Source organism: Palaemon carinicauda, chromosome 43 (genome assembly GCF_036898095.1).
Source record: "Palaemon carinicauda isolate YSFRI2023 chromosome 43, ASM3689809v2, whole genome shotgun sequence".
NCBI classification, from domain to species: Eukaryota; Metazoa; Arthropoda; class Malacostraca; order Decapoda; family Palaemonidae; genus Palaemon; species Palaemon carinicauda.
Window position 1 is genome coordinate 59385097 of NC_090767.1, and position 12863 is coordinate 59397959.

Below are 12863 nucleotides of genomic sequence, written 5' to 3' on the forward strand. Positions count from 1 at the left end.
TAATATCCTAAGAATCCTCCATAGGAGGAAAAGATTATTTAAAGTCTTGAAATCTATACACAAACATCCTTTGGTATTTCCACTACATTATTTCTTAGTCTGGGAAAGTTAAAACAACCTCCAAGTATGGATTCCAACTTTATGTAGAAAAGAATAGTCTATAACTACTGTTCAAGTGAGCCTCGGCTTGTTTCTCCCTCTAAGGGAGGTAAAATCACGGTTTATCTCTACGTTCCAGCGACAACTTTACCATAGACACGTTCTTTATCGACGTACCTTTCGCGTGGCAGCCACGGACAAGTTAACTACGCTGATTCCATAATATCAATGGAATCTTCATAAAGCACTCAAGCACAGTTGTACGTTCTTAAGGCAGCTGTTTTTAAGCAAGTCACACTACATACATACATATACCAAGGCACTTCCCCCAATTTTGGGGGGTAGCCGACATCAAACAAATGAAACAAAAAAGGGGACCTCTTCTCTCTACGTTCCTCCCAGCCTGACAATGGACTCAACCGAGTTCGGCTCGTACTGCTAGGGTGCCACAGCCCATCCTCCCCCGTTATCCACCACAGATGAAGCTTCATAATGCTGAATCTCCTACTGCTGCTGCTACAAGAAGGTTAAAATCACCGGTTACACCACAACCATTCACTGCACAGAATGTTCAACATTTAAAATGCTTCCAGAAGGTAAAAATCAGTTTACGAAAAACGGCCTTCCTGGTGTCATGACACAAATCGAGTGATTTTTAAGTTGATTGTGTGCATACTCAGACATGTCCCACGGTGTAATTATTTGAGCTGTGTCAGTGATTTCTGGTAGGGTCCTAGATTTTTGTCCACTTTGGGCTCCAGAGTCTTTAAATATGCAGCCCCGAGACTATATAATAAGCTCCCACGAAACATTCGAATGATTGAAGACAATGAGGCTTTCAAGAGGAAACTGTAGACTATCTTTATTTCATGAGTCTTTTGACAGTGACGATTTAACGGTAAATGAACAATACGTGATCTGAAAAGATAAATACTCTGAATGAACAAGGTAAAACGACAGTGGAGGTCCTGTAGAGAGTGGGGTTCCCCTGCTGTATGGGACCGGAAAAGCAGCCATCAAAGTAAAGTGAAGTAAGTAATTGACCGTTTGCAAAACACGAAATATCGACTGGTTTCGGATTAGTAACCGATTGTGTTCCAAGCAATTGTTTGCCAACTGGTTCCCCTTATTGAAACAAAAGAATTTTCTATTAGAGAAGGCAAAGTTTGCTGAGGTGCACAAATATAAAGTAAAGTAAATAACAAATGTATTATTTTCAACATCTTAAAATCATTCTTATATCAATTTTAACTTTCAAACAGAGCTTGATAAAGGGTTAGCATTGATGAGGGGTGTGATGGCCTGGTGGTAGCGTCCGTGCCTGATGATTGTCGGACCGGGGTTCGAGTCTCGCTCAAACTCGTTAGCTCTCCTGCTCGCCAGCGCTCTCCTGCTCGCCAGCGCTCTCCTGCTCGCCAGCGCTCTCCTGCTCGCCAGCGCTCTCCTGCTCGTCGACGATCTCCTGCTCGCCAAGACTCTCCTGCTCGCCGACGCTCACCTGCTCGTCGGCTCTCTCCCGATGTTCGCCCCCCTCGCCAGCGCTCTCCTGCTCGTCAGCTCTCTTCCGAGCGTCAGCGCTCATTTGAGGACCCTCGCCCTGCGGTCTCTGACCACCCTTTAGTTCCTGCTGAACTCCCTGCTCATCATCTGCCTGGTCCTGTGGCTACGCAACATCGTGCTGCGCGTGTGTCAGAAACACATGTTCGCCAACGCGCCAGCGATCTTCCCGTTCCTGCTCTTGAACGCGCCGCGCCACCTGTCCTCTCACAGGACACGCGTCGACCTTCTGCTCGCCAGCGATCACCAACTCGCCAGCGATCACCTACGCGCCAGCGATTACCTCCTCGGCAGCGTTCACCTGCTGGCCAGCGCGCACAGGCGATCTTAGTATCGCCTATTCAACAGCGACAACTATCGCGCCGACGTTCGCCAACGCTCCTGAAGGAACATGGTACGCCAGCGTCTAGCTCGCCATCGCGCGATCGCCCGCCTGCACATGCTGCTCGCCATTGCACGATCGCCCTCCTGCGCATGCTGCTCGCTATCGCACGACCCTGAACGATCGCCCTCCTGCGGATGCTGATCACCATCGCACCCCATCACGCGATCGGCCACCTGCGCATGCTGCTCGCCATCGCTCGCCCCTGCACGATCGCCCGCTTACGCATGCTGCTCCTCATCGCACAACCCTGAACGATCGCCCTCCTGCGGATGCTGATCACCATCGCACCCCATCACGCGATCATTCACCTGCGCATGCTGCTCGCCATCGCTTACCATTACGCGGTCATTCACCTGCGCATGCTGCTCACCATCGCACACCAGTGCGTCGACATACCACATCGCGCCATCGCCAACTTGAGCGACTGCACTCACCAGCTCGTCATCGATCGCCTGTGGATCTACATCGCCAGCGATCTTCCTCACCTACGCGGCAGCACGATCTCTCGCCGTCGCGCCAACGCTTGCGTTCGTCGCCTCGGACACGTGTTCATTTACCTGCCCACCCTCGCGCCCACTCGCCTGCGCGATCGCTCGCCCGCGCGCCCGCGCGACCACTCGCCTGCGCGCCCGTGCGACCGCTCGCCTGTGCGCCCACGCGATCATACACCTGCACGCCCGCGCGATCGCTCGCCCGCGCTACCGCGCGACCATTCGCCCTTGCGCGACCATCGTTCGCGGCGAATTCCACAGCCGGTAGTAGCAGCAGGGACGCGTGCTCCTAGACGGCACTCGGGATCACCCCCATCCAAGCACAGGTTGGTAGTGCAAGACGAAGACAGGTCAGTACAGCATTCTTCCCCACCTTCTTTTCAGGCAGGTACCGTCGTGTCCACTCCAAAGGATCGCCCGATGCCTTTCTCTTTAGCGAGGATTTCGGACTCTGTGTCCTTGGAGCAGCAGACTTGGTTTGGTCCGCTGGCACGGGCGTTAGTGAGGGTTATGAAACCAGCACTCGCCGGCCAGGGTAACAAACCAGCGGCTGTCTCTCCTACGCTGAAGAGAAAGAGAGGAGTGGACTTCGTGGTGACTTCCCCCAGGGCGAAGCTGGTTCCCAAGAGGTCGGTCTCGAAGGTCCCTTCTCCTGCACGAGTACTCTCTCCTTCTCCCGTGGACGAGGCCTTTCCGTCCTCAGGTGAGTCCAGTGGGGCGGTAGTCTTCCCCTCGGCACCAGGGGGGGAGACTTCGCTTTAGGCAGGAGAATCGTCTCGTGAGGAAGGGGCCCCTCGAACCTCGTTGTTGGGATCCTGTATCCCTCCCAGGAGGGAACCCAAGGATTCCAAGACCGTCCCTAAATCCTCTGCAAGGATTCGTCAGGAACCCACGATTACCCAGGGGAATGTCCACGTATCACCCCAGGATGAGATTCCTGGGGCAGGAGACTTAGCTGCCAGCCCGCAGGGAGGAGAACAGCAAGAGTCCGAACATGCCTTCTGGCAGGTCCTAAGCCTGATAAGGCAACTTAACAGACTTACGGATCCAGTCATCGCCCCCCGTGAAGGCAAAGACACGATTCTGGATGAAGTGTTTGACGTTCGGAAGGCCCCTAAGACCAGTGCAGCTCTGCCCTGGTCTCGGGGGCTGAAGAGTGCCAGAGCTAGGGCCAACGCTCAGCTCGCACTTCTTGCCTCCTCCAGTCGTTCCACTGCCGGGAACAAGCTCATCCCTCCCCCTCGCCTTCAGCAGAGGAGGTATTTCGAGATCCTGGGTGAGCACAACCTCGCTCTTCCTCTCCATCACTCTGTGGAGGAGCTGGCGAAGGGAGTTCCCCTTGAGAAACTCTCTGCCCGGCAGGTGTCGTTCTCGGCGGCAGAGATCCTTAACCACGAGAAGGTCGCTAAGTGTGCCATGCAGGCCACTTCGTGGCTGGACTTCTGGCTAGGATCTCTGGGCATCCTATTGCGATCGGAGGACTTGTCCAAGGAGACCAATAGGAAGGCCCTAGAGACCTTCTTGCTCTCGGGCACCCGCTCCATCGAGTTTTTGGCGCACCAGGTTACCACCCTGTGGGCCAACTCGGTGTTGAAGCGTCGCGATGCTGTGTCCGAGAGATTCCATCCGAAGGTCCCCGCCGTAGATGTGTGTAGGCTCCGACATGCTTCCCTTCTGGGGGAGAGCCTGTTTGAGCCTCAAGACTTGGAGCGAACGGCTGAGAGGTGGAGGAAATCCAGCACGGACTCCCTCCTCCACAGGGCCCTTACAACTCGGCCCTATAAGCCTCCAGCCCCGCCACAACAGCAGCAACAGCCTCGTAAGGCTCCCAAACAGGCACCGGCAGCTAAGAAAGTGGTGTCTAAGCCCCAGCCCTTTCCAGCCAAGGTCAAGAGGGGCAGTAAGTCCTCCAGGGGAGGCAAGACTCCTAGGGGTGGCGGCCGCGGCCGCAAGCCCTAGGGGTGGCAGTCCCCCTGCGTGTCCACCTGTGGGGGGATGCCTTCAGCGTTGCGTCCGCAGGTGGCAGCAACACGGGGCCGATGCTTGGACGGTCTCAGTGATCGGCCAAGGTTATCGCGTCCCGTTCACGTCATCTCAACCTCCCCTGACAGCGAATCCAGTGTCGTTGAGCTCCTATGCCATGGGATCGGCAAAGGGGCTGGCCCTTCAGGCCGAAGTCGAGACCATGTTCGAGAAGGGTGCTCTCTAGGAGGTCGTGGACGGGTCCCCAGGCTTCTTCAGTCGACTCTTTCTTGTAAAGAAGGCTACTAGAGGCTGGAGACCCGTCATCGATCTCTCAGCTCTGAACAGGTTTGTCAAACAAACCCGGTTCAGCATGGAGACAGCAGACACGGTCAGACTTGCGGTGAGACCACAAGACTTCATGTGTACACTGGATCTAAAGGACGCATACTTCCAGATCCCAATCCATCCGTCTTCCAGGAAGTACCTGAGATTCTGCCTAGACAACAAGATCTACCAGTTCAAGGTGCTGTGTTTCGGTCTCTCCACAGCTCCTCAGGTGTTCACCAGAGTGTTCACCCTGATTTCATCTTGGGCGCACAGGAACGGCATTCGTCTCCTTCGTTACCTGGACGATTGGCTGATCCTAGCAGACTCGGAGTCGACCCTTCTTCGGCACCGAGACAGGCTTCTGGATCTTTGCCAGGATCTGGGGATCGTGGTAAACCTCGAGAAGTCCTCTCTGCAGCCGTCCCAACGACTGATTTATCTAGGCATGCTAATAGACACCAATCTCCACAAAGCCTTTCCATCAGACGACCGGATAGCAAGGCTGAGGAGGGTGGCGGAACCTTTCCTCAGGCGAAAAGAACTCCCCGCCCAATCGTGGTTGCGTCTCTTAGGCCACCTAGCCTCCCTGGCCCGTCTGGTTCCAAACAGCCGCCTCAGGATGAGATCCCTTCAATGGCGGCTCAAGTCCCGGTGGAATCAAGGATCCGATTCCCCGGACATTCTGATCCCAATGGGGTCTCTAGAACAGACGGACTTGCTGTGGTGGCTGGTCGATGAGAACCTGCGGAAGGGAGTGAGTCTTCTCGTCCTCCCCCCGGAATTGACTCTGTTTTCGGACGCGTCAAAAGAAGGGTGGGGGGCGCACGTTCTGAACCAGAGGGCCTCAGGCCTTTGGTCAGAATCAGAAAAGTGCCTACACATCAACCTGCTAGAATTGAAGGCCGTCTTTCTGGCTCTTCAGCAGTTCCAACGGTCCCTGGCGGGTCACTCCGTGGTGGTGATGAGCGACAACACCACGGTAGTGGCTTATATCAACAAGCAGGGAGGCACTTTTTCGCAACAGCTATCCCATCTTGCAGTAGAGACTCTGAGGTGGACCGAAACCCACTCGATAACACTATCAGCTCGCTTCATTCCTGGCAAGAGGAATGTGCTCGCCGACAGTCTGAGCAGGGCTTCGCAGATAGTGAGTACCGAGTGGTCTTTGGATCCTCAGATAGCCAACAAAGTCCTGACTTTGTGGGGTTCAACGACTGTGGACTTGTTCGCGACAGCCTTGAACTTCAAGCTGCCCCTGTACTGCTCACCAGTCCCGGACCCCAAGGCACTCTGGCAAGATGCTTTCCAGCAACGGTGGGACAACATCGACGTGTACGCCTTCCCACCATTCTGTCTGATGAGAAGGGTGCTCAACAGGACCAGACTATCGGTCAACTGTTCCATGACTCTAGTAGCTCCGCTATGGCATCACGCGGAATGGTTTCCGGACCTTCTGCAACTCCTGACGGAACTCCCAAGGGAGCTTTCTCCACGACACAAGCTTCTCAGACAACCCCACTCCGGTGTCCCTCACAGGGCCGTAGCCTCGCTTCGGCTTCACGCCTGGAGACTATCCAGCGTCTCCTCGCGGAGAGAGGCTTTTCGCAACAGGTTGCGGAGAGAATGTCTCGACACCTGCGAAGGTCCTCTGAGGGAGTCTACCAAGCGAAGTGGAGAGTCTTTTGTGGTTGGTGTCGTGGAAGGGGTATCTCTCCCCTCGATGCCACTATTCCAGCAATAGCGGACTTCCTCGTGTATCTGTGAGAAGAAATGCGCCTTTCTGTCTCGGCAGTGAAAGGCTATCGCTCAGCCTTAAGCTTGGCCTTCAGATTGAAGGGCGTGGATATTTCTTCATCGCTAGAACTCTCTTTACTCATACGTAGCTATGAGCTTACCTGCCCCCAGTCGGAAGTGAGACCCCCTCCTTGGAACGTGGTTCGAGTCCTCAGGTCTCTCAAGAGACCTCCCTTCGAGCCATTACGCCAGGCCTCCGATCGCCACCTGTCTTGGAAGACGGCTTTCCTACTCGCCTTGGCCTCGGCCAAGCGAGTTAGTGAACTTCATGATCTCTCGTACGACATCGCCCATTCAAGGGGATGGGGGGAGATAACGTTCAGGTTCGTCCCTGAGTTTGTGGCCAAGACTCAGAATCCTGGAGTGCCGGATCCTCGGTTCGACTCTTTCAGGATCGCGAGTCTCCGTTCTGTAACAAACGACCCAGACCAGCTGCTACTATGCCCAGTGAGGTGTCTGAGGTACTACTTGAAGAGAACGGCTGCAGTCCGTCCTCATGTGCGAGCTTTGTTTGTGAGCACAGGCAGGACAAAGAGGAGGGTCACCAGGAACACCATCTCAGCTTGGATTCGAAGGGTTATCCACCATGCCCTGAATCCTGACCCTCCTCCGTCACGTCGCCCTCGGGCCCACGATGTCAGGGGTATTGCTACATCCCTGGCCTTCAAGAGAAACTTCTCTGTGACGCAGGTACTTCAAGCTGGGGTCTGGAAGCGTCAAACGACCTTCACAGCCCACTACCTGCAAGACGTGACCCACAGGAGCCTCGATACGTTTTCTATCGGCCCTGTGGTGGCTGCACAACAGCTGGTCTAACCTCAGGCTCCTTTTTGGACAAGTAGCAGTAGGTTGAGGGCGTTGTTACCCGGTCTTAGTCTGCGTGAATGAAAGAGTATGTCTGACCCTTACTTCTTTCTTCATTCTCCCCTCTCTTGGGGAAGCAGCATCCTGGTCCTCGCATAGCTGACCTCGACCTCTGCAGGTAACCCATGCTTCTTTGTGCTCCTAGTATTAAGCTTAGTACTGTTGCGTCTCCCATACCCTGACGAGGTGATATGGGGAACGTCCTATCCTAGAATTCCTATCTGAAGGTCTCAAGGTCAACTTCATAGGACGAGTCACACTCTCCTCCTCACACTGCTTATGTAGGCCACTCGTTCCTAGCGATGCTAGGAACCTGTGAGGTATAGGGGCTCCCTCTCTCTAGTGCTGCTCACTGAGGGATCGAGCCCCCGGGCAAGCCGAAGTCAGTAAGGCTGGGGACTTTCCACCCTTCCTAAGGGGTAAGTCACCCTTTGTAAATAGCGTGGTTTGTATTTCGGTTATGGAACAAATGACAAATTCGAAGATAATTTGTATTTTTCCTAACCATACAAACCTTAGCTATTTACACATATGTGCCCGCCATCCCTGACCCCCAAGTCAAGTCCTACCTCTAAGTGAAGTGAAGCAAGTCACCGGTGTGTGGAGGGGGGAGGGGTAGCAAGCTACCCTTCCCCACCCCCCGCTAACTAGCGCGGGGGTAATTAACCCTCGTTAAAAACTATTGGCTCGTCATTTCAGCTGCGCTAAAAGTAAACCCTTTGTAAATAGCTAAGGTTTGTATGGTTAGGAAAAATACAAATTATCTTCGAATTTGTCATTTTTAAACACTGCAGTTGTAGCCGACATCAACAAGCAAGGAGGAAATGTGTCTCGGTCCCTTTGCGATTTGGTGAGGCAGGCGCACAATTAGGCATTTGAGAATGCACCAAAGCTGTCGGCGAGGTTCATTCCAGGCGAGAGGAATGTAATGGCGGACTTGCTTAGCCATCAGGGGTAGGTGGTTGGCACCGAGTGGTGCCTTCTACCCAGCGTGGCAGAAAAGCTTCTTGCCTCTTTGGGATTTCTCATCGATCGACTTGTTTGCCACCCGGCTGAACGGGAAGCTTCCGGAGCTCTGTTTACCAATCCTAGACCTTCCAGTAGGGATGGAAGATGCCTTCCAGTATCCCTGGAATAGCCTGGATCACACGACTTCGAGTCATCACAATTCAGGTTGACAATGGTGGCCCTCAAGTTGCCACATGTCTAATGGCTTATTGATCTACAGATGCTAATTGTCTAGATAATGGTACAATCCCAACGTCCCAGTCTCTTCTGTCAGCCCCATCTGCAGAGGTACCAAAACTCAGCGCCATTCTCCTCCGAGTGAAAGTCTTTTCCCTGAACACTCGCGGTACAAACTTAAAGGTCATTTGTCAGGTGTCTTACACTTGACACTGTGCTTTGGCTGATGCTCACCTCAATGAAAGATGGAAGGATGTTTCGATGTCCTTCGCGGCCAAGAGACAAAACAGAGCAGCCCACTAACCGAGGTTTAAATCCCTCTCCATCTTCTCTCTCCAAGACACGGCTAGTGGTCGGGACGACCTGCTTCTCTGTCGTGTGGGTTGCTACGGCTCTACCCCAAGAGAACTCGTGTCTTGAAACCGGAGCACCAGAGGCTGTTTCTTAGAACTGGTGGGATGAAAAAGCTGATAACTAAGAACGCTTGCATTGTTCTTCCACCCTATGAAACGTTAAATACTCTGAACGAACAAGGTAAAACGAAAGTGGAGGTCCTGTAGAGAGTGCGGTTCCCCTGCTGTATGGGACCGGAAAAGCAGCCATCAAAGTAAAAGTAAAGTACTAAAAGATGACGATAGTTCTTTGCCTTCTGTAGTAGACAGCGTTAGTCATTTGGGTTGCTGTTGCAGACGACATGCAATTACACAGGAGACATGATGCAACGTGATATACATTTCATAAGAAATTATAATCGTGTTGATACAAAGAGTACCTTGAAAGTAGGCAGAGTTCTCGACAACAATTTCCCCTAGGTTTAAGTAGAAGAGACAAAATAAATAGTCTTTATCGTCTGCAGTACGCCACACTTGATGCACGCTCCCTTCCAAAGCGTGGGTAGTTGAACAGGCAAACGAACCTCTCGTCTACTTTGTCTCCAGTGAAATAGGTTTGTGTTTATGAAACGAAGAAATTTAAAAAATCGATACTTTTCAGTCTCATTTCACAAATTCAAGAGAGATGATATTGTCGCATTAATTTAAAGTAGAAATTCAAATGATTTGATTTGCAGTTTCTGTGTACCAGTGGTTGATGCATCTTTAATTTGATCTACCAATGATATTGAATAGAACTTTCAAATTTTGCATATGATTTATCATAGTTACCCCTCCTTCAGTTACACCATCTTCTCTAATTTTACTATGTTTCTCTCAATTGCAGTTTGCCTCCCGAAGAAGCAAAGTCTCGTCTATCAAGTCTGAAGAAACGAAGTAGATTCACCTGGTATAATTCGACGGCGATTCTCAGATTATTCGTCATCAACGGTTGAGCTCGTCAAGGTGTTGGTTTATTTTCTTATTTCTAAGTAACTTTGCAAATAAACTTCTATTTTTAGTACTGTAATGTATTAAATTTTTAGTATTGTATTTAGCAATATACTGTAGTTTGTTATATTTCTTTTGGGTACATATGTATGTTTGTGTGTTCTAAAGAGACACTATTGTGATTTGAAAGTTGTACAATAATTAAACAGGTTTAACTGTAAGACACTTACGGAGAGGGACTAGCAGAGGCTTGAATGGCTTTGGAATTATCTTCGGAACCGCCTGGGAAAAGCCGAACGGAAGAAGATCCGTTGTCGCACTCCCCGGTCGGATGCGGAATAGAAGACGGATCGACGTCCCTCGATCCGAAAGTGGGGTCCGAGCCGGAGGCGGAACCATCGGAGAGTGATGTTCTCGTCAATAGAGCGATGGTCCGCAGGGAGGAAGATCCCGGGGACGCCCGAGTGGAAATCCCCGCCAAGAGGAAGCCGTACGCGTGCCGATATTGCGAAGAAGCGTTCGGTGACAGGTACTCCCTCAAACTGCACTCCGCGAAGCACGACGGCGAGAAACGCTTCCGGTGCAACGAGTGCGGCAAAGCATTCCTCCGTAGGCACGTCTTCACGAACCACATCAGGACCCACACGGGGGAGAGACCCTACGTCTGCGCGGAGTGCGGCGCGGCCTTTGCGGCGAAGGGCCTCCTGACGAATCACGTGCGGATCCACTCGAAAAAGAGGGCGTTTGCGTGCGACAAGTGCGAGAAAGCATTCTCCCTGGAGGTCACCCTCATCAACCATATGAATACCCACGCCGGGTCGAAACCGTTCGCCTGCGTCCAGTGCGGGAGCGGCTACGCGAACAAGAGCGACCTGACGAGGCACGCGAAGGTGCACGCGGAGGGACGTCCCTTCGGCTGCCGGGTGTGCGGGAAGACGTTCTTGCACAAAGGCGACATCACCAGGCACGTGCGGATCCACACGGGGGAGAGGCCCTACGTCTGCGACGTGTGCGGGAAGAGCTTCGCCCGCAAGTCGGATCTCGTCGTCCACATGAGGACCCACACGGGAGAGAAGCCCTTCAAGTGCAGAGTGTGCGGACGGGCATTCGCCCAGAAGTGCAACGTCGTCAACCACACCGAAAGGCTCCACCCGGCGGAAATGTCGCGCGGGACGGAGGAAGGAGAGAGCGAGAGCGTGGCCTCTGGGAGTTGATCTATCGATCTTCTGGAACAGACGGTAGCGGACGACGGATGAAAGCCTCTAGACTACAGACGATATGTCTTGCAGGGGTTGTCTGGAATTTCTTTAGGAGAGAGAAGAGCTTTCTTTATTACTATTATTAAATGCTAAGCTACAACCCTAGTTGGAAAAGCTGCATGCTATGAGTCCAGGGGCCGCAACAGGGAAAATAGCCCAGTGAGGAAAGGAAGCGAGGAAAAGTAGAATATTTTAAGAACAGTAAAAACATTGAAATAAGTATTTCCTTTATAAACTATAAAAGCTTTAACAAAACAAGAGGAAGAGAAACTAGATAGAACAGTGCATCCAATGTACCCTCAAGCAAGAGAACTCTAACCCAAGACAGGGGAAGGCCATGGTACAGAGGCTATGGCACTAAGAGAGGATAATCTGAAGGAAGAAAATAGAGAACAAAGAAAAGGAGGAGAATGATAAAAGGACATTTTGTAACTTATTAAAGTTTGTTTTTCCATCGAAACTTAATTGTTCTGGCGCTAAATACAAAGCTCCAAACTCTTTTACCATGGAGATATATTTCAGTGACAGCTGAAACTAGCTGTAAAACTTTTACCGGGGTGTTACACACACACACACACACATACACACACACCCGCCGGATAGCGGGAGGTTGAGCCACTGTCCCACTCCCACACGCAGTAGGCAACACAAGCCACTTTACATTTCAGCTCGCAGGAGAACGAACGTTGTGTGATCTCCAACGCTTTACTCGTTTTTAAAACCTCTTAACCCTTTTACCCCCAGGCTATTTGGAATTTTCCAACCCTTAACCCCCAGGCGTTTTTTTATTTTTCCAAGCCTATTTTGCAATATATATTTTTTAAATTGCTCTAACAGCCTTAATTTTCATCATAGAGAGGTCAGGTTGGTCTCATTCTTTTGGGAAATGCCTGAAGTTTCTCATAAAGTTATCAAAAATATGCAAAAAAAAATGTAAATAGCAGTTTTTTGCAAGGACGTACCTGTACGTCCATGGGGGTAAAGGGATGAGTTTTGTGAAACGTACCAGTACGTCCAATTGGGCTAAAATTTTAAACGATATTTTACTTCTGCTCACGTTTGGTGTAGGAGTGAGAGCAGAGGCAGACCGAGTCCCTAAGGGATTTCCTTTGGAGGGAATCGAGTCCCTAAGAGATTTCCTTTGGAGGGAATCGAGTCCCTAAGGGATTTCCTTCAGAGGGAATCGAGTCCCTAAGGGATTTCCTTCGGAGGGAATCGAGTCCCTAAGGGATTCCCTTCGGAGGGAATCGAGTCCCTAAGGGATTTCCTTCGGAGGGAATCGAGTCCCTAAGGGATTTCCTTCGCAGGGAATCCAGAACTAGCTATGAATACGTTTCACAGGAAACACTCGATGCTGACCTTCAATTTGAGCTCTAGTTGATGGGAAGCATAGAGCGCTGACCGGAGGTCTGCCTCCTAGTGTTTAACTTAACCCTTCTGAAGGAGTTACCCTTCACCACTGTCCAGCAATCTCTCCGCTTAAAGGGAAATTGCCGACAATGGCAATAGAGGTTGATCCCCCTTTCCGCCTGCCGAAGAGACAGTCTTCACCTGATGGTTTTCCCTCTGGAGGATTCCTCTGACGGGATTGGATTCATCCATTCCCCGCAAAGAT

At 51.6% G+C, this 12863-nt stretch overlaps 1 protein-coding gene across 1 annotated transcript; it reads left to right on the forward strand.

The window, feature by feature from the left end:
- The first annotated feature begins 10243 nt into the window (after positions 1–10243).
- LOC137633666 (zinc finger protein OZF-like) lies at positions 10244–12285 on the forward strand. Its single transcript, XM_068365917.1, has one exon. The coding sequence runs from the start codon at positions 10244–10246 to the stop codon at positions 11201–11203; it is 960 nt and encodes a 319-aa protein (XP_068222018.1). The 3' UTR covers positions 11204–12285.
- Positions 12286–12863: the final 578 nt, after the last annotated feature.

Excerpts from the sequence above, each read along its gene's own strand:
- LOC137633666 (XM_068365917.1), top strand. The coding sequence starts at position 10,244 with ATGGCTTTGGAATTATCTTCGGAACCGCCTGGGAAAAGCCGAACGGAA.